Source organism: Sebastes fasciatus, chromosome 1, assembly GCF_043250625.1.
Source record: "Sebastes fasciatus isolate fSebFas1 chromosome 1, fSebFas1.pri, whole genome shotgun sequence".
In the NCBI taxonomy this organism is placed as follows: domain Eukaryota; kingdom Metazoa; phylum Chordata; class Actinopteri; order Perciformes; family Sebastidae; genus Sebastes; species Sebastes fasciatus.
Genome location: NC_133795.1, coordinates 44952383 through 44980366, shown reverse-complemented (window position 1 = coordinate 44980366; position 27984 = coordinate 44952383). Strand labels below are relative to the sequence as shown.

General features: G+C 43.4%; 1 protein-coding gene across 2 annotated transcripts in view; it reads left to right on the top strand.

Annotated features, from left to right (window-relative positions):
* The first annotated feature begins 8000 nt into the window (after positions 1-8000).
* Positions 8001-27984, top strand: part of LOC141776075 (uncharacterized) — a 64789-nt gene continuing 44805 nt past the window's right edge. For both annotated transcript variants that reach the window (XM_074649706.1, XM_074649705.1), the window contains exons 1-6: positions 8001-8287; positions 8408-8511; positions 8601-8873; positions 9025-9118; positions 9305-9372; positions 9520-9585. In XM_074649706.1, coding sequence (XP_074505807.1) covers positions 8179-8287; positions 8408-8511; positions 8601-8873; positions 9025-9118; positions 9305-9372; positions 9520-9585 — 714 coding nt within the window. In that variant the 5' untranslated portion in view covers positions 8001-8178. The remainder of the gene's footprint in view (positions 8288-8407; positions 8512-8600; positions 8874-9024; positions 9119-9304; positions 9373-9519; positions 9586-27984) is intronic.

The following is a 27984-nucleotide window of genomic DNA, read 5'->3' as shown; positions in this document are numbered from 1 at the left end:
GGAATCTCATAAAATTTGGCAAAATGATAGACACCTGTGAACTTTATGTAACTGCATAGCCATTAGGCTCAGTGTGTTTTTATTCGGCTCTATAGCGCCCCCTAACGCGTTGAAATTTTAACTTTGTCAAAGTTGATCCGATATTCACGAAATTTGGTATGCATATCCCACTCATCATTTGAAACATATTCCTCATTGGGTTTCATTAGCCCCGCCCACCCAGAAGTCGGCCATATTGGATTTTTATGTCATTTTTGCGTTTTATTGGCCGCGTACTTTAACGAACTCCTCCTACAGATTTGATCATATCGATTTGAAATTTGGTCAGGACCATCTCAAGACCTCGAGGATGAAAAGTTATTAAAATGGTGAGCGTTCACTTAACGAGCGGACCGTGGCGTGGCGGCCATTTTGAGCCATTCGCCAGTTATTGTAACTCAACTGTACATAGTCCGATCTGCCCCAAATCTCTCAGGTATGATGTTGCTCCAGTACTGATGACATGTATATGAAAAAATATACTCATACTCAATGAGCTCCGCCCACCCAGAAGTCGGCCATATTGGATTTTATGTACGATTTTCCCAATTTTTGCGTTTTATTGGCCGCGTACTCTAACGAACTCCTCCTACAGGTTTGATCATATCGATTTGAAATTTGGTCAGGACCATCTCAAGACCTTGAGGATGAAAAGTTATTAAAATGGTGAGGGTTCACTTAACGAGCGGACCGTGGCGTGGCGGCCATTTTGAGCCATTCGGCAGTTATTGTAACTCAACTGTACATAGTCCGATCTGCCCCAGATTTCTCAGGTATGATGGTGGTACAGTCTTGAGGACATGTATATGAAAAATTATACTCATAGCCCCGCCCTAAGACGTTAGCCCCGCCCCCTTTCATAACTCATGAACCGTTTGTCGTACAGGCTTATGGGAGGTGTCATATCACTCAGCAGAGAGTTCCTGTTTTATTCGTTAAGGGCAGCCCCGCCCCCTACACATTAGCCCCGCCCCCTTTCATAACTCATGAACCGTTTGTCGTAGAGTCTTGCGGGAGGTGTCATATCACTCAGCAGAGAGTGCCTGTTTCATTGGTAAATGTTATGCCCGCCCCCTACACATTAGCCCCGCCCCCTTTCATATCTCATGAACCGTTTGTAGTAGAGTCTTGAGGGAAGTGTCATATCACTCAGCAGAGAGTTCATGTTTCATTGGTAAATGTTATGCCCGCCCCCTACACATTAGCCCCGCCCCCTTTCATATCTCATGAACCATTTGTAGTAGAGTCTTGTGGGAAGTGTCATATCACTCAGCAGAGAGTGCCTGTTTCATTGGTAAATGTTATGCCCGCCCCCTACACATTAGCCCCGCCCCCTTTCATATCTCATGAACCGTTTGTCGTAGAATCTTGCGGGATGTGTCATATCACTCAGCAGAGAGTGCCTGTTTCATTGGTGAAGGTTATGCCCGCCCCCTACACATTAGCCCCGCCCCCTTTCATAACTCATGATCCGTTTGTCGTAGAGTCTTGTGGGAAGTGTCATATCACTCAGCAGAGAGTGCCTGTTTCATTGGTGAATGTTATGCCCGCCCCCTACACAATAGCCCCGCCCCCTTTCATAACTCATGATCTGTTTGTCGTAGAGTCTTGTGGGAAGTGTCATATCACTCAGCAGAGAGTTCCTGTTTTATTGGTGAATGTTATGCCCGCCCCCTACACATTAGCCACGCCCCCCTTCATAACTCGCGAACCGCTTGTCGTAGAGCCTTGCGGCAGGCGTCGTGGCGCTCGTCAGAGTTTCGGTTTCGCGTCGGTCGGCGTCCCGCCAGCAACCCCGACCCGCGAGCAGGGGCGAGGGCCCTTTCATAGCTGCGTGCAGCTCTCGTTAGGGCCCGAGCACGAAAGTGCCAGGACCCAACGGTGTCCTGGCACGAAGTGCAAGGAACCTATTGTTTTTCTGCAGATTATTATTATTCTTTTTCTGCTGCGAGATCGCGTTTTTGGGACCTTTTCCATCCCCAAAAACTCATGAAAATTGGAATATGCGTCAGAAGTGGCGAAAATTGCAATATTCTGTAGTGATTGGGCTCGGGTGCACCAGCGGGCTCGATAGCGCCCCCTATAGAAAGCAGGTTTCCAGAAAAAGTTACTTCGATCTTCACGAAATTTACGTATGTCATTGCTCACATCTTCAATGGCACATTAAATATTTTTGAGATTTTTTCGGCCAACAGGAAGTCAGCCACGTTGGACTTCCTGCGTGATTTTAAAATTTACGAACACATTTTTGAGGACTTTAGGATGCACCAAATCTCATGAAACTTTACACGCACATCCAAACAGGTAATCCCTTTGATTCAGTGGTGAAATTTTTTTTGGGCGTGGCATGTTGGCTCTCTAGCGCCCCCTTATGTCCTTTTTGCCTTTGAACATCCATTCGTATGCCTTGGCATACTCGTAGACGCATGAAATTTGGCAACGTGATAGACACCTGTGAACTTTATGTAACTGCATAGCCATTAGGCTCAGTGTGTTTAGCCGGCTCTATAGCGCCCCCTAACGCGTTGAAATTTTAACTTTGTCAAAGTTGATCCGATATTCACGAAATTTGGTATGCATATCCCACTCATCATTTGAAACATATTCCTCATTGGGTTTCATTAGCCCCGCCCACCCAGAAGTCGGCCATATTGGATTTTATGTACGATTTTCCCAATTTTTTCGTTTTATTGGCCGCGTACTTTAACGAACTCCTCCTACAGATTTGATCATATCGATTTGAAATTTGGTCAGGACCATCTCAAGACCTCGAGGATGAAAAGTTATTAAAATGGTGAGTGTTCACTTAACGAGCGGACCGTGGCGTGGCGGCCATTTTGAGCCATTCGCCAGTTATTGTAACTCAACTGTTCATAGTCCGATCTGCCCCAGATTTCTCAGGTATGATGGTGGTACAGTCTTGAGGACATGTATATGAAAAATTATACTCTTAGCCCCGCCCTAAGACGTTAGCCCCGCCCCCTTTCATATCTCATGAACCGTTTATAGTAGAGTCTTGTGGGAAGTGTCATATCACTCAGCAGAGAGTTCATGATTCATTGGTAAATGTTATGCCCGCCCCCTACACATTAGCCCCGCCCCCTTTCATATCTCATGAACCGTTTGTCGTACAGGCTTATGGGAGGTGTCATATCACTCAGCAGAGAGTTCCTGTTTTATTCGTTAAGGGTAGCCCCGCCCCCTACACATTAGCCCCGCCCCCTTTCATAACTCATGAACCGTTTGTCGTAGAGTCTTGTGGGATGTGTCATATCACTCAGCAGAGAGTTCATGTTTTATTGGTTAAGGGTAGCCCCGCCCCCTACACATTAGCCCCGCCCCCTTTCATAACTCATGAACCGTTTGTCGTAGAGTCTTGCGGGAGGTGTCATATCACTCAGCAGAGAGTTCCTGTTTTATTGGTTAAGGGTAGCCCCGCCCCCTACACATTAGCTCCGCCCCCTTTCATAACTCATGAACCGTTTGTAGTAGAGTCTTGAGGGAAGTGTCATATCACTCAGCAGAGAGTTCATGTTTCATTGGTAAATGTTATGCCCGCCCCCTACACATTAGCCCCGCCCCCTTTCATATCTCATGAACCGTTTGTCGTACAGGCTTATGGGAGGTGTCATATCACTCAGCAGAGAGTGGGTTAACCCTAACTCAACTGTACATAGTCCGATCTGCCCCAGATTTCTCAGGTATGATGGTGGTACAGTCTTGAGGACATGTATATGAAAAATTATACTCATAGCCCCGCCCTAAGACGTTAGCCCCGCCCCCTTTCATATCTCATGAACCGTTTATAGTAGAGTCTTGTGGGATGTGTCATATCACTCAGCAGAGAGTTCCTGTTTTATTGGTTAAGGGTAGCCCCGCCCCCTACACATTAGCCCCGCCCCCTTTCATAGCTCATGAACCGTTTGTCGTAGAGTCTTGCGGGAGGTGTCATATCACTCAGCAGAGAGTGCCTGTTTCATTGGTAAATGTTATGCCCGCCCCCTACACATTAGCCCCGCCCCCTTTCATAACTCATGAACCGTTTGTCGTAGAGTCTTGCGGGAAGTGTCAGATAACTCAGCAGAGAGTTCCTGTTTCATTGGTGAATGTTATGCCCGCCCCCTACACATTAGCCCCGCCCCCTTTCATAACTCATGATCCGTTTGTAGTAGAGTCTTGTGGGAAGTGTCATATCACTCAGCAGAGAGTTCCTGTTTCATTGGTAAATGTTATGCCCGCCCCCTACACATTAGCCCCGCCCCCTTTCATATCTCATGAACCGTTTGTAGTAGAGTCTTGTGGGAAGTGTCAGATAACTCAGCAGAGAGTTCCTGTTTCATTGGTGAATGTTATGCCCGCCCCCTACACATTAGCCCCGCCCCTTTCATAACTCATGATCCGTTTGTCGTAGAGTCTTGTGGGAAGTGTCATATCACTCAGCAGAGAGTTCCTGTTTCATTGGTGAATGTTATGCCCGCCCCCTACACATTAGCCACGCCCCCCTTCATAACTCGTGAACCGCTTGTTTTAGTTTGCATGTTGTCAAAGATATAACTAACGTTATGGTTGTGTAATAATATTACAGTGTTAATCTGATTTGTTTTTGAGCTGCACCCCAGAAAAAGTGTCAATATATTTTGTGTTTGATTGTGTTATCAAATAATTTGATAAAAAGGCAATGTCACATTTAATGTTTTTGTATTTTTGTCTACGTTTGTGCAGAAGTGGCAGATGCGTTTGTACAGATGGATGAGGAGGAGGAGAAGGAGGAGGAGGAGGAGGAAAAGGAGGAGGAGGAGGAGAAGAAGGAGAAGAAGGAGAATTAATTTTAAATTGTTTTTTTCTATATTTGTAAATAAATTTTTTATGTTGTTCATTTGTTTCATGTGTTTTTTTTGTTTTCTTCAAAGGCACAGTTTCTGAATGCAGGCTGGGTGTATTTCTCCATGGATTAAGCGTTTCCATACTTTATAATAAAAGGGAGGAGGAAGATACAGAGAGAAGTAATAGTTATTGAACATTATGTACATTATATATTGTAAATAACAGATGGATTTCTTCCCAAAGCTAGCATCATGCTGTATGTCCAGAAATCGTCTACCACACATTTGAGATGCTATTTCTCTACATCTTCAGAAATATCAGCAGATAGTGATTTTGGCTGCAAGAGTCAGACAGTTGCACAGTAAACAGCATACACGCAGACAAAAAGTATGATTTCATATCATGTATTGATGTTCTCCATCTAGAGTTAATACGACATGATCGCTGGCTTTGGTACACCAACGGTAATAAACTTATCTAATTTCAGTGATGATTTTATTGACAGTACTGTGACAGCCACAAAAAAATTATTTTATGAGTTAAATTTTACCTCAGTGGCAGGGTTCAGGCTGTTCATCTTAAATGATACTATACAACTTTATTGTCAGTTTAGACTGAAATGTATTTGCATCCTTAGGCAGCTAATTTTATGTGCTGTTGTGTTTTTTTAATGTCACTAGGTGGCAGTATTTAGCATTGATTACTCTGGAGACTGGACTTTTGAGGGTGTGGTTTCCTTTTGACTCATAAAACAAAGTGTTGCTGCAATAATGTGAACATTGTCAACAACTATAGGTGCGCTCTCTGTAGCTCCAAATACTAAGCTACAAACCGAGTAGACAGTAAAAACAGTGGGCACTCCTGGGAAGTCTATCTTGCCGACCGACACGCCCCCTTATTGGATATCAGTTACTGATTGGACGCTGCTGCCGATCAGACTGATCTGATAACTTTACCTCTCAGCATCACTGGAGTTTTATACCGGAGTGAAAACAGATCACAGATTAAAGGTTTTATAGTTTAGTTGTCTTCTGATTCACCATCTAGTTATAATCTGTGTTAACTGTAGCTCTGAGCAGCAGCAGAAGGGACCTGCAGTATCTCTCCTTCTCACACCGTCAGTGAAGCAGCCTGACACTAAGAGGGGTAGGTAGGTTTAAGAGCTAGGTTTTATTTATTTTAGTATTTTTGTCTGTAATCACTGCCTTTGAGTTATTTACGAGTTATTACATACATTCAAATGCAGTTAATCCTTTATAATTAAATCCATTAATAAATCACAGGATTCCATGTACTGAACCGCAACCGGAAATGACTTTTATTTTGACAACTTCCGCTTGCGGGCAGAATCCGGCTCTAGTATAAAAAGAGGCCGCAGCCTTTACTTCTTCCCATTTGCTCAGTGCAGAGACCAGAGACCAGAGACCAGAGACCAGAGACATACTTCCAGAAACAGCTATCTATCGAGACAGAGAGAGAACGAGAGACACAGAGAGAGACTGAGACTACACGAGTGTAAGACTGAAAGAGTGAACGAGTGAAAGACTGAACGAGTGAAAGTGAGAGACCGACTTTTGACCGACTTTTGACCGACTGACCCCTGAGCTAATTTAGCTCCTTTCCGACGTCTGTACCACGGTAAGTTATGATGCCGTGGCTAGCTTGTTAGCATGCTAACTTCTGTATTTCTGTAACAAAATGTGCATGTAAAGTTATGTAAAGTTATATATGTATGTATGTATGTAAACAACTATTGCTTCGCACGTCTCGTCGTGCTGTTACTATAACGTTAGTTAGCTGTTATGGAGGAGGCCTGTTTGCTAAACGGAGCTAAGAGCTAACTTAGCTAAACAAAGAACTCGGCTCCTGATTGGACGAGCGTTTTCACGCCGTTGGCTGCTGCTCTCAGCTTTCAAACCTGAACCTGTATGGAGACTTACAACAGAGTTTTTATTCAGAGTAATGCATTATTACAGTCAACATGTAGAGTTAAAGCGGTTAAAGTACTTCTTTCATAGTTTAGAGTTAAAAGAAAAGTTTTCTCAACTTAACCGACAGTTTTGCCTCGCTAGCTTAGCGTCAGTGTGTTTGTGCTACGTTAGCATCTGTGCTACGTTAGCATCTGTGTTGTTAGCTGTGAAGGCCTGGTTGTGTATATTTGCTTTTTGTAAGCTGTTGCATTCAGAATGTGATGCTAAGCTACCGCTAGCTTAGCGTTAGCTTAGCAGACACGGTGCTGCCTGTGTTGTTAACTGAAGGCCTGGTTGTGTTGAAGGCCTGGTTGTGTATATTTGCTTTTTGTAAGCTGTTGCATTCAGAATGTGATGCTAAGCTACCGCTAGCTTAGCAGCCACTGTGCTGCCTGTGTTGTTAGCTGTGAAGGCCTGGTTGTGTATATTTGCTATTTTTAAGCTGTTGCATTCAGAATGTGATGCTAAGCTACCGCTAGCTTAGCAGCCACTGTGCTGCCTGTGTTGTTAGCTGTGAAGGCCTGGTTGTGTATATTTGCTATTTTTAAGCTGTTGCATTCAGAATGTGATGCTAAGCTACCGCTAGCTTAGCAGCCACTGTGCTGCCTGTGTTGTTAGCTGTGAAGGCCTGGTTGTGTATATTTGCTATTTTTAAGCTGTTGCATTCAGAATGTGATGCTAAGCTACCGCTAGCTTAGCAGCCACTGTGCTGCCTGTGTTGTTAGCTGTGAAGGCCTGGTTGTGTATATTTGCTATTTTTAAGCTGTTGCATTCAGAATGTGATGCTAAGCTACCGCTAGCTTAGCAGCCACTGTGCTGCCTGTGTTGTTAGCTGTGAAGGCCTGGTTGTGTATATTTGCTATTTTTAAGCTGTTGCATTCAGAATGTGATGCTAAGCTACCGCTAGCTTAGCAGCCACTGTGCTGCCTGTGTTGTTAGCTGTGAAGGCCTGGTTGTGTATATTTGCTATTTTTAAGCTGTTGCATTCAGAATGTGATGCTAAGCTACCGCTAGCTTAGCAGCCACTGTGCTGCCTGTGTTGTTAGCTGTGAAGGCCTGGTTGTGTATATTTGCTATTTTTAAGCTGTTGCATTCAGAATGTGATGCTAAGCTACCGCTAGCTTAGCAGCCACTGTGCTGCCTGTGTTAGCTGTGAAGGCCTGGTTGTGTATATTTGCTTTTTTCAGCCTGCAATACGGTTTTCTTGGTTGATGCATCAAATTTGAGTATACTTGTGTTCAAAAATGATTTATTGCTTAGCTATAGTTGGTGTCTAAAGATATAATTGTAGGCTAAAAGTTTCTTGTAATGTCATTATTAATCAGTTGTGCCTACATACTTTTAGATGCCTCGCGGCAAGTCGTACCGGCGTTCTGAGGCTGCCAAGATGCGGATGGCCGAGCGACGCACTGTGGCTTTCCCACCTCAGGAGCCTGGCACCGCCAGTCCAGCACGTAAGTAGCCAAACATTTTTTCGTTAAATGTTTAAGGTGTCTATTGTCGTTGCATGATAATTTATGATTTTTAAAGGTCCATTAACTTTTATCTTGGTGTCTTTGTCTGTTTATAAATAGGCCGCGGTACAGGTTACCGTCACGCTGTGCTCAAGTGGCCAATTTCCCCCTTCACTGGGCGGAAGCACAAATTGGTCATTCCAGCCAAGTCTCCAGACAAGAAGGTAGAATTATTAATTTTGACTTTATGAACAAATGCTTTGATCTGAGGAATTTGATTTTCATTCTAAACAAATCCCTTCTGTTGTTCCAGTTTGTTCTGCTTGTTGGAGCATCCCATCTACGTGCCATCGTAGATGGGTTTGTGAAGATGCCGGAGGGAGGGCTCTCCTTCGGTGCCATGTCCACGCCCGGGGCCTGTGCGGCTGTGTTGAGGACCGAGGTGGTGCATACTGTTCTGCCTCGGACACCCGACGCAGTCTGTGTCATGGCTCCCAGCAACAACCTCACCTCGAGCCGGACTATCGAGGAGGCAGGGGCAGACTTTGGCAAGCTCCTGGCCACTGTCTCCGAGCGCTGTCCTAACGTAGGCTTATTTTTCATTGCATTTATTATTATTGTATCTGGTACTAGGATTAATGTGGTTGTATGAGCTGTTGTAGAATAATGTTTATTTGTTTTAATGGGTTTGACATTTGGTCAAAAATAATAATAATGTAATGATTGCTTTGTACCAGGTTTTTGTTCTGGACTTCCCTCCACGTCTTAACGTCGAGGTGGCCCTGCAGGACTTCATGCGTCAGGAGTTTCGTCGCGTGGCGGCACGGATGGGTATGTTAATGAAAGATTTTAGTTTAAGTACAGTTACATGTGTAAGGGGTTATATCTTCTTAGAAAAACTGATTGAATACATATGATTTCCATAAAAGTCATTGTGGTTTTGTAATTTTCAAAAAACAGAGTTAAGATTTGTGTACGGATATTTCAATAATTCCTGATGTTTTCTTTTTTTTTTAGGCATGAAGTACTATTCCATGGTCGAGTACTTTCCGTTACACCGCCTTGACCTGTGGGCTGGAGATGGCGTAAGTAGAATATGTTGTTGTGACATGGCGAATGTAAAAGTTTTATGTACACTTCTTTGTAGTTGATATTACAAGTTCAGTTCATGGCAGATACATATTGAGAGCAAAATATCTGTTTTGTAAATTAATTAGCGCTTGTTTTTGTAGATTCACCTGAGTGATCGTGGTGGAATGGAGATCCTTGTGGATGTACTGTGGGGTGCTGCTTACAAGGTTAGCCTTTTTATAAATGCTCTCTATTTGCCTCTCCTTTTGTATATCTTGATAGTGTGCTTTTATTCTTGTCTATGTATCTTGTGTTATGTAGGTACAGTTTTATTGTATGTGTGTGTTTTCTTGTATATGTGAAGCACATTGTAAATGTTTTTAATACCTGCTACATAAATACAATTATTTTTTTTGTTGTTATCAGCAACTGTGCTGCCCAGCACCAGCACCCGCACCACAGGTTTCTCCCAGACCATCGCCGCCAAGGTTCACTCCAACTGTCGTCGTGAAGGGGGAGGTCAAGGTTCCACGTCGACTGAACCCTTACGATTGGACACTTGTTGGACAGGGCGGGAAGGTATGTTGAGACTTTTTGAAAGGAGTGATATTTCCTAAAGAGTTTACCGTAGTAATGATCAAAGGGTACCTGTTTTAATACAATCTATGCTATTTGTCATTACAGAGGAGCCAACCTGGGCTTCTTGAGCCATCACATGGTGCACCCAGAAAGAGGATGGTCCAGCAGCAGGTTTGTTACATTTGTATTATGCTTTAACTTAAATGATTAGGATATGTTTGATTGTTGCTTTTTGACAAGACAAATTGTCTACAGTAGTCTTTCTGCATTTTTATTTCACAGGCAGTTCTGAGGGACTGTTTCATCCCGCTAACACCCGTCAGGTTTAGCAGTGCCATGTTGGATGCGATGGACAAACTTGTTCCATCGCATCTTCCCAGCCCTGTGGAGGGTACTGTTCCACAACCCAAAAAGGTAATTTGCATGCAAATTCTGTCAGTTGGTTGAGGCCTAATTATAAAGTGTTTCCTTGTTCCTAAATTAATAAGAGTCAAGACTGTTTATGTTGTGTAAATGGAGCTATACCCCAAATATGGCTTCATAAAGCTAATCTTGTTTTTCTTACATTAGAAACCGACTGTGGGACATCAGCAGAGGGCTGCTGCCTCCCAGAGAACCCTGGCAAAGCGTCAGGTTTGTGTTTTTTGCTATGCATATACAGTATGTGTTGTTTGGAATTGTTTCTTGTACAATTTGAGTCGCAGAACAGCGACAATGTTTTTGCATACGTTTGTAGTATATAGTAAACTGAAACAATGAATGGTACATGGTTATATTTTGTTTGTGAAGTTCATTGAATTTTTTTTTTTGCCTAGGTTGAGGCAGCAACGAGTTTTGTGGAGGTGCCTTCCAGGATCGCATCTACCAGTTCTCTCCAAGCGGTGGTTCCGGACGAGGTATATCACAAATGTTTTTGTTTTTAATGGTGCATTCAAAGCTATGTCATTGCCATTGTTAATGTAGTATAAATTCAATTCTTTAATTGTTTTTCTTTTGCTGTATTTTTCTAGGTGAAGGCAACACCCAGCGTGGAGGTGTCTGCAAGGCGATCCCCTGCCGTGCCTGTGCCTGAGCCTGAGCCTGAGCCTGAGCCTGAGCCTGAGGAGGTAGATGCTCTTTGTGTGAATAATAAATAATAATAATATAAAAAATGTCAATTTTTTTTAATTTTTTAATTTTTATTTTTTTAATGGTCCATGCAAAGCTATTTCTTTGTCATTGTTAATGTACTTTAAATTCTAATTTAAAACAACACTTCAATGTTATTTTGCTGAATATATCTTTTCCCATTTATTGTAGATGCCGGAGACGGGTGTTCGTATGCGGCGCACACCAAGATCCGTCAAAGGTAAGAGCGATGGTGTTGAAAACGCAAAAACAGATCATTATCGTTTTGTTAAAGGGTCTTTCCATCAAGGAGATGTTCGCTTTGGTAAAAATGCAGGAACGCAATGTGTAGCAATGTCTTTGGCGGCTATGATCATGCATGAAGGGAAAAATGTTGTGACATGGACTTCTCAACTGCTGGACAAAGTTGTTATTGCAGGGAACTATTTGTACTCTTTCCTTGACACACAAGACATGATATCTGACAAGTCAGAGAATGGATATCTCATGATAACTGACTTGCCAGAAAAATGCACATACAGAGGACGTCCATATGGCTTGCGATACAGTGAACCTATAGCTGGAGACTTGAATGTTCACGAAGGAAGTCTTCTCACCCAGGGATTTGCTTATAGCTTAAGTGATGGCCTGAAGAAAGTATTTGCATCACACGATCGCTGTTTCTTTACAGCACATGGGAAGACGTGTGCTATTTTTTGTCAAGATGGACAGTATATTGTTTTTGACTCGCATGCACGAAACACATTCGGCATGGCCACCGATTCTGGCAAAAGTAGTGTTTTCTACCGCCCCACAGTAGATGCTGTGTGTGCCCTTATCTACAGTTGGACTCCTTGCAAACAAGCAGTCACAGACATGAGGCCATTTGAAATTACAGGACTTGTTGTGAATCCAATGGTGGAGTTTGAATCTGATGCTGGTGTACTTGATGTCAGTGGTGACATGGTGGACAGGCAGCAATTGGCCTCATCTAGCAACACATTTACATTCAAGTTTGAATCTGATGCTGGTGTACTTGATTTCAGTGATGACATGGTGGACAGGCAGCAATTGGCCTCATCTAGCAACACATTTACATTCAAGTTTGAATCTGATGCTGGTGTAGTTGTCAGTGATGACATGGTGGACAGGCAGCAATTGGCCTCATCTAACAGCACATTTACATTCAAGTCTGAATCTGATGCTGGTGTAGTTGATGTCAGTGTTGATGTCAGTGATGATGATGATGTCTGTTGTGTTGACAGTTCTGTTATTGGATTCCCAATGACAGGCTTTCAATTTAATGTGTTATCCAAAGACGTTTCTCAGACATTGTGCAAACAGTTAAATGTTGCGTTTGAGAAACAAGGTGAAGTACCCTCTGGATCATACGGTGCTTTGGGTGAGCCATGCACTACAGACAAAATTGTTGGTGATGGCAATTGTTTTTTTAGGGCTCTGTCACAAGCGGTGTGTGGCAACCAGAAACCCCATCGCAAGTTTAGGCTTGCAATCGTGAAGCACATGGTGCAAAACGAATTGTTGTTTGGTAGTTTGATAAGAAGGGACTACAGCTCGTTGACAGATTATATCAACAAGTCCAGAATGAATTTTGTTGGTAGCTGGGCAACTGAGGTGGAAATCCAGGCTGCAGCAAACCTTCTGGGTGTAGATATCTACACACACTCTAGTGGCAAGTGGTTGAAGTACAGATGTATGGGCAAGCAAGTTTCTGAGCAGGGAATTTATTTGCTGCATCAGAATCAGAATCATTATGATTCAGTTGTGTGTGTAAAACAGCATTCCGGTTGCTACAATCTGTGTACGATTCGAGAACAGCTCAAACCAATGCAAACCAGGAGTGATAGAAGCAGTTGTGTTGAAATGATTGACCTCAGTGAATCTGAAGGTTCAGTTGCTGATCGGGGCAGTGGAATGTCATCAAAACGGAAGCATGTTGCTGATTCAGATGAATGCGATGACACCGTTGTAGACAGAAGTAGTATTCCTTCTGAACCAAAAAGATGTACTTATGGACAGGATTCTACTTATATTCATAAACAGAAACGATTGTCTTTAAAGATGAAATATGAAGATGATTCATCTAACAAGAAGAAAAAACAAAGGGCATCTCGTAAAAAATATTATACTAATGAAGCATATGGTTTGAAATTGAGGGAAAACAGTAAGCAAAAATATGCTGTAAATGAGAAGCATAAATTGGCTAAATGTAAAGCTAGCGTTGAAAAATATGCAATTAATGAGAAGCACAGGTTGTCTCTTCGTAAAGCCAGCATTAACAAATATGCTGTAGATGAGCAACACAGACTGGATGTTCGTAAAGCCAGCATTAATAAATATGCTGTAGATGAGCAACACAGATTGTCATTGAAAACAGCTAATAGGCGGAAATCGATTGAAATCAAAGAGAGAAAGAAAAGCTTTGATTTTGTGTTGCGAGAGTTTCAGGAGAAGGTAAGAAGTGGTCCGGACTATGTATGTTGCGTTTGTCATAGGTTGCTTTTCCAGCACCAAGTACGACTTTGTATCAAGGATAGTTACTTGCAGCAGAAGGAGAGTTCTTCGGTAGCCAAGAGGTGTATTACAGAAGATTATTTGCACAAGTGTACTAATTGTGAGGTACCTTGCAAGTGGTTAGAATCATCAAGAGGTCAGTTATGGATTTGTCATTGTTGCAATGTTAAGTTGCGTCGAGGTGCAATGCCAGCAGAGAGCATTGCTAATAACTTGCATTTGTATCCTATTCCTCCAGAGCTGAGTTGTCTTAATAGTTTAGAACAGCATTTGATTGCGTTACACATTCCTTTTATGAAGATGTTGGCCTTGCCTAAAGGTGCACAAAATGGCGTTCATGGACCAGTCACTTGTGTTCCATCCAATATTGTTAGCACAACGGATGTTTTACCAAGGACTGACGCAGATGTTTCTCTCTTGCGTGTGAAGTTGAAACGCAAATTGACATATAAAGGACACTACGAATATCAATATGTCAATATAGATCATGTTAGACAAGCTTTGCTGTACTTGCAGAAGACCAATCCATATTATGCAGATATAGCATTCAATAATGATTGGCTAAATGATTTTGAACAAGACAACGATGAAGCTGTGCATGTGGATGCTGAAGGGGAGGCAAGTGCTGAAGCAGACAATTTACATGATCGCCAATCACATGGCATGTTCATGGATACATGCCTTCAGCCAATAGACATAGGGCAGGAGATATTAGATCACTTTGACAACAATTTAAATGTTGCACCTGCTGAGGGTAACAACCCTGTTCAAGTCCTCCAAGATAAAACTAATGAGGCAAAAAGTTTCCCAACTTTATTCCCGTTGGGAAGTCCTACGTATCATGACTTCCGTAACAATAGATTGACTTTGTCACGCTATGTTAATAATCGCATCTTGAATGCCGACGGCAGGTTTGGTACAAATTTGGAATATATTTTCTACGCCCAATACATGAGTGAAGTGGATCAGGTTTCATCCAACATTTCAATAGCTTTACGCAAGGGGCATAGTTTGAATAGTACATCTAAAGTCTCAGCTGCCATGCTGAATAACAACCAGTCTTTGCAACAATTCTTTCAGAATGATGAGGGATATAGGTTTATGAAGCCAATTCGAGGCACCCCTGCTTTTTGGTCTGGGATCCAAAAGGATTTGTTTGCAATGGTAAGACAGATCGGTCTGCCTACTTTCTTCTGTTCTTTCTCATCAGCTGATATGAGATGGGGGAATTTGTTAAGTTGTATGTTGCATCAAGAGGGTAGAATTGAGAATCCTGCAGATTTAGACTGGCCAGCCAAATGTGATCTTTTGCGACGCAACCCTGTTACTGCTGCTCGCATGTTTGACTACAGATGGCATACCTTTTTGAAGGATGTCATATTTTCACCTAGTCAACCAATAGGGAAAGTGGTAGATTATTTCTATCGTGTTGAGTTTCAGCAGAGAGGGAGTCCTCACATTCACGCCATTTTCTGGATAGAAAACAGCCCTCAAGTTGATAGACAGAGTGATGAGGATGTAGTTACATTTGTTGACAAATATATCACATGTGAACTACCACATGATGATGAGGAACTTCTTGAAATAGTCTCAACTGTACAAATGCATAGCAGGAGACATTCAAAGACGTGCAGGAAGAAGAATACGGTATGCCGATTCAATTTCCCAAGACCACCTAGTGAGCGCACATTTATTCCCAGAGTCAGTGATGCAGATGTTGCAGGGAAAACTTGTGATTGTACAGACAATGCATGTTCTTGTTCTGTACAACATGAGAAATTGACCAAAGAGCAGGCTCGTAAACTAATGTCTTCAGTTAAATGTGCATTAACTGATGAAAAGTCTGCCTTTACTACAGTGTCACAGTTGTTTGACAGTCTAGGTATTGACCAGCAGAAGTTTGAATCGGCATATGAATGCATAGTTAAGAAATCTGAGGTTGTGTTGAAACGCGAAGTTACCGATGTGTGGGTAAATCCATACAACAGAGACCTGCTTAAGGCTTGGAATGCAAACATGGACATACAATATATTGTAGACGCATATGCTTGCATTGTGTACATTATTTCGTACATATCCAAAGCTGAACGTCAGATGGGCTTATTGTTAAGTAATGCTCAGAATGAGGTTAAGCAAGGTAATACAGATGCCAAAGCCACTTTGAAAAAGTTGGGCAGTGTGTATTTACACAACCGCGATGTGTGTGCACAAGAGGCAGTATACAGGGTGACAAATATGCATCTCAAGGAATGTTCTCGTAAGGTTATGTTTATACCTACGGGAGACAATTCTACGCGTTTGAGTTTGCCCCTGAAGGTACTTCAGCAGAAAGCACAGACAAAGGACCTCAGTGAGCAGGATATGTGGATGACGAGTCATGTTGATCGTTATAAAGCCAGGCCGGAGGAGAACGTCTTCAATGAGATGTGTTTAGCTACTTTTGTGTCAGAGTATCGGGTTTTAGCCAAGACGGAGAAGGCGACAGAAAAAATCCAGCTGGGGAAGGATTTAGGTTTTGTTAGGAAGAGGACGAAGACGCAGCCAGCAGTTGTGCGATATGCGCGCTTCAAACCAGACTCCGACTCTGAGAAATACTTCCAAAGCATTTTGCAACTTTTCCTACCTTATCGTTTGGATGTTGACTTGAAACCAACAGCCTATCAAACTTTTGAACAATATTATCACAATGGTCAGTGTACATTCAATGGCATTGTTGAAAATGTTAAGGCTGTAGTTGATGTCAACAGGCAAAAGTACGAAAAGGAAGGCGAAGACATTGCTCATGCTGAGAATGTATTCAATGGCACAGGTGGTCTTGAGGATGCGTGGTGTGAAATGTGCCCTGAGCAACAGCTAGAGCAGTTGGAATGTGCACAGGAAATTCGAGAGCAACCAGAAGTGGATAATGAACATGTTGATGTTATTCCAGACTTGGCCGTGAGTAGTGATAAGTTCAATCAGTATGAGGCACATGTTTGTGTTATGCCCAGATCTGATGCACTAAATCTACTCCGATCTCTCAATGACGAGCAACGGGATGTTTTTTATCAAGTCAGACAGTGGTGCCTTCAGAAAGTCGGTGGCCAGAAGCCAGAACCTTTCCGTGTATTTATTACAGGAGGTGCTGGGACAGGCAAGACGCATCTGATTAGGGCTATTCACTATGAAGCAACTAGGTTGCTGTCGCAAGTAGCGAGTGCACCGGACAGAGTCACTATGTTGTTGACTGCTCCAACTGGGATTGCTGCATATAATTTAGGAGCTGGCACAATCCACAGCACTTTCTCGATAGGAATAGATGTGAAGCTACCGTACACGCCTTTAGGGGAGGAAAAAGTCAATACCATACGTGCTTCTTTATCTGATTTGCAGATATTGGTAATTGACGAGATTTCCATGGTAGACCATAACTTGCTGGCTTATGTTCACGGTAGGCTTAGACAGATTAAGCAGACTGGTGACCATTCGCCTTTTGGTAAGGTATGCATCATAGCAGTAGGAGACTTCTTCCAACTGAGCCCGGTAAGGGGAAAGCCATTGTATTTGGAGAATACTCCCACTGATTTGTGGAATGGCAATTTTGCTGTCGTTGAGTTGACGACTATTGTTCGTCAGCAAAATTCTACTTTCGCAGAACTTCTCAACAGGTTGCGTACACATGCTAAGGGCACATTGCTTGAAGCTAGTGATGTTGACTTGCTGAGAAAATGTGAAACTGGGGTTGGCTCTTCTGCATTGCATATTTTCCCCACAAATGCACAAGTGGATGAGCACAATATCAAACAGTTGGATGTGTGCTGCCCAGACCTCATTTGTCTAGAGGCTCAGGACTTTGAGAAGAATAAATCGTCGGGACGTCTCGAGCTGAAAAGGGGGCACTTCTCAAAGGTGTACAGTTCTTGTTTACCCCAAAAATTGATGTTAGGAAAGGGTGCACGTGTGATGTTGGTGAAGAACATCGATGTGTCTGACGGATTGGTTAATGGAGTTTGTGGGGTTGTAGTCGACCTTGTCACAAATGTTAACAATGCCGTTGCCGGCGCTGTGTTAGTGCACTTTGATGAGGAAAATGTAGGCCGAAAAAGAAGGCAGTCTAAACGAGTACCTAGTGAAAATAGGTTGGCTACTCCAATTTATATGGAGACAGAAAGGGTTAGCAGTAAGGGAGGGTCACGTAGGCAATTCCCATTAAAATTAGCATGGGCTTGCACAGTACACAAAGTGCAGGGTTTAACTGTTGATGAAGCTGTGGTTTCGCTTAAGAAGATTTTTGCTGCAGGTCAGGCATATGTTGCTTTAAGCCGTGTCAAAACACTAACTGGGTTGACCATCCAAGATTTTGCAGCGAAAGCAATTTATTGCAGAGACAACATTCACAGTTCCGTTACACAAATGCCAAAATTTGTTTCCTCAGCTAATACGCTAGCAAACAAAGGTCAATTATTGACAGCATTCCTAGTCAATGTGCAAAGTTTACGTGGACATTTGCCTGACTTAAGAGTTTCAGTCCAGCCGTGTAGTGTCAGTTGTATTGCAGTGACAGAAACTTGGCTACCTGCAAGTGTACCAGATAGCCAAACTGTTATTGAAAAGTATACTTTCCATAGCGCTCCACGTTGCTATGCATACAACACAGACGACACTACTTTGAAATCATTCAAAGAAATGCAACATGGAGGTGTTGGCATTTATTGTCTGGAACATTTGGAGTACAAAATCATTGCTACACCAAATGTTAATCTAGAATGCATATGCTGTCATTTCATCAGAGAAGACATGATTGTAGCGGTGCTTTACCGGCCACCCACATATCCGCTGTCTTTATTCAAAAAGAATGTGAAACAGCTGTGCGACATTCTGCATTCGACATCTGACAATGTTGTAATTTTGGGAGACTTCAACCACGACGAACTGAAGTCATTGTCAATGTCAACTTTCATGGCAAGTTTAGGATACATGCAGACAGTCACAGAACCCACTACAGAATGTGGAACATTGATTGATCATGTCTACATAAAATTCACAAGCCATTATAATAGTGACACACAGGTTGTGCCTATTTATTTCAGTACACATGAAGCCATTCATTGTACATTTCACAAACATGACTGACCTTTAACTTAGGATAGGGAGAGGTAATTTTAGTTGCGTATTGACAGTTGAAATAGGAAGAGGCGACATGCAAATGTTGCCTTCATCCCTGTTGAGTTGATGCATAACTGTTGTCTGGATTTCTAATCCGCAACATATTATAGGAGTAAGATGGTGTCCAATAATTTGGGTTATATTTAGACGGTTGAGAAAGGGAGAGGTAATTTTGGTTGTGTATTGACAGTTGAAATAGGAAGAGGCGACATGCAAATGTTGCCTTCATCCCTGTCGAGTTGATGCATAACTGTTGTCTGGATTTCTAATCCGCAACATATTATAGGAGTAAGATGGTGTCCAATAATTTGGGTTATATTTAGACGGTTGAGAAAGGGAGAGGTAATTTTAGTTGTGTATTGACAGTTGAAATAGGAAGAGGCGACATGCAAATGTTGCCTTCATCCCTGTCGAGTTGATGCATAACTGTTGTCTGGATTTCTAATCCGCAACATATTATAGGAGTAAGATGGTGTCCAATAATTTGGGTTATATTTAGACGGTTGAGAAAGGGAGAGGTAATTTTGGTTGTGTATTGACAGTTGAAATAGGAAGAGGCGACATGCAAATGTTGCCTTCATCCCTGTCGAGTTGATGCATAACTGTTGTCTGGATTTCTAATCCGCAACATATTATAGGAGTAAGATGGTGTCCAATAATTTGGGTTATATTTAGACGGTTGAGAAAGGGAGAGGTAATTTTAGTTGTGTATTGACAGTTGAAATAGGAAGAGGCGACATGCAAATGTTGCCTTCATCCCTGTCGAGTTGATGCATAACTGTTGTCTGGATTTCTAATCCGCAACATATTATAGGAGTAAGATGGTGTCCAATAATTTGGGTTATATTTAGACGGTTGAGAAAGGGAGAGGTAATTTTAGTTGTGTATTGACAGTTGAAATAGGAAGAGGCGACATGCAAATGTTGCCTTCATCCCTGTCGAGTTGATGCATAACTGTTGTCTGGATTTCTAATCCGCAACATATTATAGGAGTAAGATGGTGTCCAATAATTTGGGTTATATTTAGACGGTTGAGAAAGGGAGAGGTAATTTTAGTTGTGTATTGACAGTTGAAATAGGAAGAGGCGACATGCAAATGTTGCCTTCATCCCTGTCGAGTTGATGCACAACTGTTGTCTGGATTTCTAATCCGCAACATATTATAGGATTTACATAATGAATACATTCAGTTTCTATGACTCATGAATGTTCAATATCTGGAACAAGCTCCCAGAAACCTTTAATTAAACCAGATAATGATCTGTTTTAGCTACTATCCTAGCTTTTATTTTTAGCATGTTTTTATTTTCTAATCTTTAATGTTTTTATAACTGTTAATTATTTCTTAATGTTCTTTTGCATTTTGTCCCAATGTTTCTGTAAAGCACTTTACACATATGTTCACTTACAAACATAACAAATAGAGCTAGTCCAACTACAATCACATAGTTAGTATTCTAACAAATTAACACATCTACTTTATGTATTGTCCTGCATTACAATAGCTTGTCTATAAGTCAAATTATTTTCGATCCCATGCCTATTGTGCATTCTAAAAAGAATTTTAAAAACGCTAAACATTGATAAATGTAATGCAGGTTTTGCTTTTTCTAACAATTTAGCCACAAAAAGCAAAAGACACTGGTGATGGACTCTCTGTTTACAGGGATGGGGTTCGACTCCCTACAGTGTCCTTGTTTATTGTTAAGGCTCATCCTACACTTCCCAAACAACACATTTCTTTGGATAACTTTTCATCACAAAGGACTTAAGATACTACTGACATAGCGCCCACAGAAAACAGGAAGTTGTTGTAAATTGACGATACATTGTCCAATCTTCCCCAAATTCCCCAACATTAGCCACGCCCCCCTTCATAACTCATGATCCGTTTGTAGTAGAGTCTTGTGGGAAGTGTCATATCACTCAGCAGAGAGTTCATGTTTCATTGGTAAATGTTATGCCCGCCCCCTACACATTAGCCCCGCCCCCTTTCATATCTCATGAACCGTTTGTAGTAGAGTCTTGTGGGAAGTGTCATATCACTCAGCAGAGAGTGCCTGTTTCATTGGTGAATGTTATGCCCGCCCCCTACACATTAGCCACGACCCCCTTCATAACTCGCGAACCGCTTGTCGTAGAGCCTTGCGGCAGGCGTCGTGGCGCTCGTCAGAGTTTCGGTTTCGCGTCGGTCGGCGTCCCGCCAGCAACCCCGACCCGCGAGCAGGGGCGAGGGCCCTTTCATAGCTGCGTGCAGCTCTCGTTATTATTATTAGGGCCCGAGCACGAAAGTGCCAGGACCCAACGGTGTCCTGGCACGAAGTGCAAGGAACCTATTGTTTTTCTGCAGATTATTATTATTATTATTATTCTTTTTCTGCCACTAGATCGCGTTTTTGACGACCTTAGCCATCCCCAAAACTCACGAAAAGTGGAGTATGCGTCAGAACTGGTGGGAAATTCAATGTTCTGGAGTGACTGGGCTCGGGTGTCTCCAGGGGGCTCCATAGCGCCCCCTAGAGTACGCAGTTTTTCAGAGAAAGTTTCTTCGATCTTCACGAAATTCAAGTATGTCATTGCTCACGCCCTCATACCTGGATTAAATGATTTTGAGATTTCTCCGGCAAACAGGAAGTCAGCCATGTTGGACTTCCTGCGTGATTTTAGAATTTACGAACGCATATTTGAAGACTTTAGGATGCACAAAAATTTATGAAACTTTACACACACATCCAAACTAGTAATTACTTAATTTTAGTGGTGAAATTTTCCTTGGGCGTGGCATGTTGGCTCTCTAGCGCCCCCTTATGTCTTTCAGATTTTGAACATACCTTTAGGTACTCGGAATCTCATAAAATTTGGCAAAATGATAGACACCTGTGAACTTTATGTAACTGCATAGCCATTAGGCTCAGTTTGTTTTTATACGGCTCTATAGCGCCCCCTAACGCGTTGAAATTTTAACTTTGTCAAAGTTGATCCGATATTCATGAAATTTGGTATGCATATCCCACTCATCATTTGAAACATATTCCTCATTGGGTTTCATTAGCCCCGCCCACCCAGAAGTCGGCCATATTGGATTTTGATGTCATTTTTGCGTTTTATTGGCCGCGTACTTTAACGAACTCCTCCTACAGATTTGATCATATCGATTTGAAATTTGGTCAGGACCATCTCAAGACCTTGAAGATGAAAAGTTATTAAAATGGTGAGTGTTCACTTAACGAGCGGACCGTGGCGTGGCGGCCATTTTGAGCCATTCGCCATGAAACAGGGAGTTATTGTAACTCAACTGTACATAGTCCGATCTGCCCCAGATTTCTCAGGTATGATGGTGGTACAGTCTTGAGGACATGTATATGAAAAATTATACTCATAGCCCCGCCCTAAGACGTTAGCCCCGCCCCCTTTCATAACTCATGAACCGTTTGTCGTACAGGCTTATGGGAGGTGTCATATCACTCAGCAGAGAGTTCCTGTTTTATTCGTTAAGGGCAGCCCCGCCCCCTACACATTAGCCCCGCCCCCTTTCATAACTCATGAACCGTTTGTCGTAGAGTCTTGTGGGAGGTGTCATATCACTCAGCAGAGAGTGCCTGTTTCATTGGTAAATGTTATGCCCGCCCCCTACACATTAGCCCCGCCCCCTTTCATATCTCATGAACCGTTTGTAGTAGAGTCTTGAGGGAAGTGTCATATCACTCAGCAGAGAGTTCATGTTTCATTGGTAAATGTTATGCCCGCCCCCTACACATTAGCCCCGCCCCCTTTCATATCTCATGAACCATTTGTAGTAGAGTCTTGTGGGAAGTGTCATATCACTCAGCAGAGAGTTCCTGTTTCATTGGTGAATGTTATGCACGCCCCCTACACATTAGCCCCGCCCCCTTTCATAACTCATGATCCGTTTGTCGTAGAGTCTTGTGGGAAGTGTCATATCACTCAGCAGAGAGTTCATGTTTCATTGGTAAATGTTATGCCCGCCCCCTACACATTAGCCCCGCCCCCTTTCATATCTCATGAACCGTTTGTAGTAGAGTCTTGTGGGATGTGTCATATCACTCAGCAGAGAGTGCCTGTTTCATTGGTGAAGGTTATGCCCGCCCCCTACACATTAGCCCCGCCCCCTTTCATAACTCGTGATCCGTTTGTCGTAGAGTCTTGTGGGAAGTGTCATATAACTCAGCAGAGAGTTCCTGTTTCATTGGTGAATGTTATGCCCGCCCCCTACACATTAGCCACGCCCCCCTTCATAACTCGTGAACCGCTTGTCGTAGAGCCTTGCGGCAGGCGTCGTGGCGCTCGTCAGAGTTTTGGTTTCGCGTCGGTCGGCGTCCCGCCAGCAACCCCGACCCCGCGAGCAGGGGCGAGGGCCCTTTCATAGCTGCGTGCAGCTCTCGTTATTATTATTTTTCCGCTGCAAGAACGCGTTTTTGACGACCTTAGCCATCCCCAAAACTCACGAAAAGTGGAGTATGCGTCAGAACTGGTGGGAAATTCAATGTTCTGGAGTGACTGGGCTCGGGTGTCTCCAGGGGGCTCCATAGCGCCCCCTAGAGTACGCAGTTTTTCAGAGAAAGTTTCTTCGATCTTCACGAAATTCAAGTATGTCGTTGCTCACGCCCTCATACCTGGATTAAATGATTTTGAGATTTCTCCGGCAAACAGGAAGTCAGCCATGTTGGACTTCCTGCGTGATTTTAGAATTTACGAACGTATATTTGAAGACTTTAGGATGCACAAAAATTTATGAAACTTTACACACACATCCAAACTAGTAATTACTTAATTTTAGTGGTGAAATTTTGCTTGGGCGTGGCATGTTGGCTCTCTAGCGCCCCCTTATGTCTTTCAGATTTTGAACATACCTTTAGGTACTCGGAATCTCATAAAATTTGGTAAAATGATAGACACCTGTGAACTTTATGTAACTGCATAGCCATTAGGCTCGGTGTGTTTTTATTCGGCTCTCTAGCGCCCCCTAACGCGTTGAAATTTTAACTTTGTCAAAGTTGATCCGATATTCATGAAATTTGGTATGCATATCCCACTCATCATTTGAAACATATTCCTCATTGGGTTTCATTAGCCCCGCCCACCCAGAAGTCGGCCATATTGGATTTTGATGTCATTTTTGCGTTTTATTGGCCGCGTACTTTAACGAACTCCTCCTACAGATTTGATCATATCGATTTGAAATTTGGTCAGGACCATCTCAAGACCTTGAAGATGAAAAGTTATTAAAATGGTGAGTGTTCACTTAACGAGCGGACCGTGGCGTGGCGGCCATTTTGAGCCATTCGCCATGAAACAGGGAGTTATTGTAACTCAACTGTACATAGTCCGATCTGCCCCAGATTTCTCAGGTATGATGGTGGTACAGTCTTGAGGACATGTATATGAAAAATTATACTCATAGCCCCGCCCTAAGACGTTAGCCCCGCCCCCTTTCATAACTCATGAACCGTTTGTCGTACAGGCTTATGGGAGGTGTCATATCACTCAGCAGAGAGTTCCTGTTTTATTCGTTAAGGGCAGCCCCGCCCCCTACACATTAGCCCCGCCCCCTTTCATAACTCATGAACCGTTTGTCGTAGAGTCTTGCGGGAGGTGTCATATCACTCAGCAGAGAGTGCCTGTTTCATTGGTAAATGTTATGCCCGCCCCCTACACATTAGCCCCGCCCCCTTTCATATCTCATGAACCGTTTGTAGTAGAGTCTTGAGGGAAGTGTCATATCACTCAGCAGAGAGTTCATGTTTCATTGGTAAATGTTATGCCCGCCCCCTACACATTAGCCCCGCCCCCTTTCATATCTCATGAACCATTTGTAGTAGAGTCTTGTGGGAAGTGTCATATCACTCAGCAGAGAGTTCCTGTTTCATTGGTGAATGTTATGCACGCCCCCTACACATTAGCCCCGCCCCCTTTCATAACTCATGATCCGTTTGTCGTAGAGTCTTGTGGGAAGTGTCATATCACTCAGCAGAGAGTTCATGTTTCATTGGTAAATGTTATGCCCGCCCCCTACACATTAGCCCCGCCCCCTTTCATATCTCATGAACCGTTTGTAGTAGAGTCTTGTGGGATGTGTCATATCACTCAGCAGAGAGTGCCTGTTTCATTGGTGAAGGTTATGCCCGCCCCCTACACATTAGCCCCGCCCCCTTTCATAACTCGTGATCCGTTTGTCGTAGAGTCTTGTGGGAAGTGTCATATAACTCAGCAGAGAGTTCCTGTTTCATTGGTGAATGTTATGCCCGCCCCCTACACATTAGCCACGCCCCCCTTCATAACTCGTGAACCGCTTGTCGTAGAGCCTTGCGGCAGGCGTCGTGGCGCTCGTCAGAGTTTTGGTTTCGCGTCGGTCGGCGTCCCGCCAGCAACCCCGACCCGCGAGCAGGGGCGAGGGCCCTTTCATAGCTGCGTGCAGCTCTCGTTATTATTATTATTTTTCTGCTGCGAGATCGCGTTTTTGAGGCCTTTCCCATCCCCAAAAACTCACGAAAATTGGAACATGCGTCGGGAGTGGCGAAAATTGCAATGTTCTGTAGTGTTTCGGAACGGGCGTCGCCAGCTGGCTCCATAGCGCCCCCTAGCGCGTTGAAATCGTAACTTTGTCAAAGTTCATCCGATACTCATGAAATTTGGTATGCATATCCCACTCATCATTTGAAACATATTCCAAATTGGGTTTCATTAGCTCCGCCCACCCAGAAGTCGGCCATATTGGATTTTTATGTCATTTTTGCGTTTTATTGGCCGCGTACTTTAACGAACTCCTCCTACAGATTTGATCATAACGATTTGAAATTTGGTCAGGACCATCTTAATACCTTGAGGATGAAAAGTTATTAAAATGGTGAGCGTTCAGTTAACGAGCGGACCGTGGCGTGGCGGCCATTTTGAGCCATTCGCCATGAAACAGGGAGTTATTGTAACTCAACTGTACATAGTCCGATCTGACCCAGATTTCTCAGGTATGATGGTGGTACAGTCTTGAGGACATGTATATGAAAAATTATACTCATAGCCCCGCCCTAAGACGTTAGCCCCGCCCCCTTTCATATCTCATGAACCGTTTATAGTAGAGTCTTGTGGGATGTGTCATATCACTCAGCAGAGAGTGCCTGTTTCATTGGTTAAGGGTAGCCCCGCCCCCTACACATTAGCCCCGCCCCCTTTCATAACTCATGAACCGTTTGTCGTAGAGTCTTGCGGGAGGTGTCATATCACTCAGCAGAGAATGCCTGTTTCATTGGTTAAGGGTAGCCCCGCCCCCTACACATTAGCCCCGCCCCCTTTCATAACTCATGAACCGTTTGTCGTAGAGTCTTGCGGGAGGTGTCATATCACTCAGCAGAGAGTGCCTGTTTCATTGGTTAAGGGTAGCCCCGCCCCCTACACATTAGCCCCGCCCCCTTTCATAACTCATGAACCGTTTGTCGTAGAGTCTTGCGGGAGGTGTCATATCACTCAGCAGAGAGTGCCTGTTTCATTGCTTACGGGTAGCCTCGCCCCCTACACATTAGCCCCGCCCCCTTTCATAACTCATGATCCGTTTGTAGTAGAGTCTTGTGGGAAGTGTCATATAACTCAGCAGAGAGTGCCTGTTTCATTGGTGAAAGTTATGCCCGCCCCCTACACATTAGCCCCGCCCCCTTTCATAACTCGCGAACCGCTTGTCGTAGAGCCTTGCGGCAGGCATCGTGGCGCTCGTCAGAGTTTTGGTTTCGCGTCGGTCGGCCTCCCGCCAGCAACCCCGACCCGCGAGCGGGGGCGAGGGCCCTTTCATAGCTGCGTGCAGCTCTCGTTAGGGCCCGAGCACGAAAGTGCCAGGACCCAACGGTGTCCTGGCACGAAGTGCAAGGAACCTATTGTTTTTGTCAGTATTATTAGGGCCCGAGCACGAAAGTGCCAGGACCCAACGGTGTCCTGGCACGAAGTGCAAGGAACCTATTGTTTTTCTGCAGATTATTATTATTATTTTTCCGCTGCAAGATCGCGTTTTTGACGACCTTAGCCATCCCCAAAACTCACGAAAAGTGGAGTATGCGTCAGAACTGGTGGGAAATTCAATGTTCTGGAGTGACTGGGCTCGGGTGTCTCCAGGGGGCTCCATAGCGCCCCCTAACGTACGCAGTTTTTCCGAGAAAGTTTCTTCGATCTTCACGAAATTCAAGTATGTCGTTGCTCACGCCCTCATACCTGGATTAAATGATTTTGAGATTTCTCCGGCAAACAGGAAGTCAGCCATGTTGGACTTCCTGCGTTTTTTTAAAATGTACGAACGCATATTTGAAGACTTTAGGATGCACAAAAATGTATGAAACTTTACACACACATCCAAACTAGTAATTACTTAATTTTAGTGGTGAAATTTTGCTTGGGCGTGGCATGTTGGCTCTCTAGCGCCCCCTTATGTCTTTCAGATTTTGAACATACCTTTAGGTACTCGGAATCTCATAAAATTTGGCAAAATGATAGACACCTGTGAACTTTATGTAACTGCATAGCCATTAGGCTCAGTTTGTTTTTATACGGCTCTATAGCGCCCCCTAACGTGTTGAAATTTTAACTTTGTCAAAGTTGATCCGATATTCATGAAATTTGGTATGCATATCCCACTCATCATTTGAAACATATTCCTCATTGGGTTTCATTAGCCCCGCCCACCCAGAAGTCGGCCATATTGGATTTTGATGTCATTTTTGCGTTTTATTGGCCGCGTACTTTAACGAACTCCTCCTACAGATTTGATCAGATCGAGTTGATATTTGGTCAGGACCATCTCAAGACCTCGAGGATGAAAAGTTATTAAAATGGTGAGCGTTCACTTAACGAGCGGACCGTGGCGTGGCGGCCATTTTGAGCCATTCGCCAGTTATTGTAACTCAACTGTACATAGTCCGATCTGCCCCAGATTTCTCAGGTATGATGGTGGTACAGTCTTGAGGACATGTATATGAAAAATTATACTCATAGCCCCGCCCTAAGACGTTAGCCCCGCCCCCTTTCATATCTCATGAACCGTTTATAGTAGAGTCTTGTGGGATGTGTCATATCACTCAGCAGAGAGTGGGTTAACCCTAACTCAACTGTACATAGTTCGATCTGCCCCAGATTTCTCAGGTATGATGGTGCTCCAGTACTGATGGCATGTATATGAAAAATTATACTCATAGCCCCACCCTAAGACGTTAGCCCCGCCCCCTTTTATATCTCATGAACCGTTTATAGTAGAGTCTTGTGGGAAG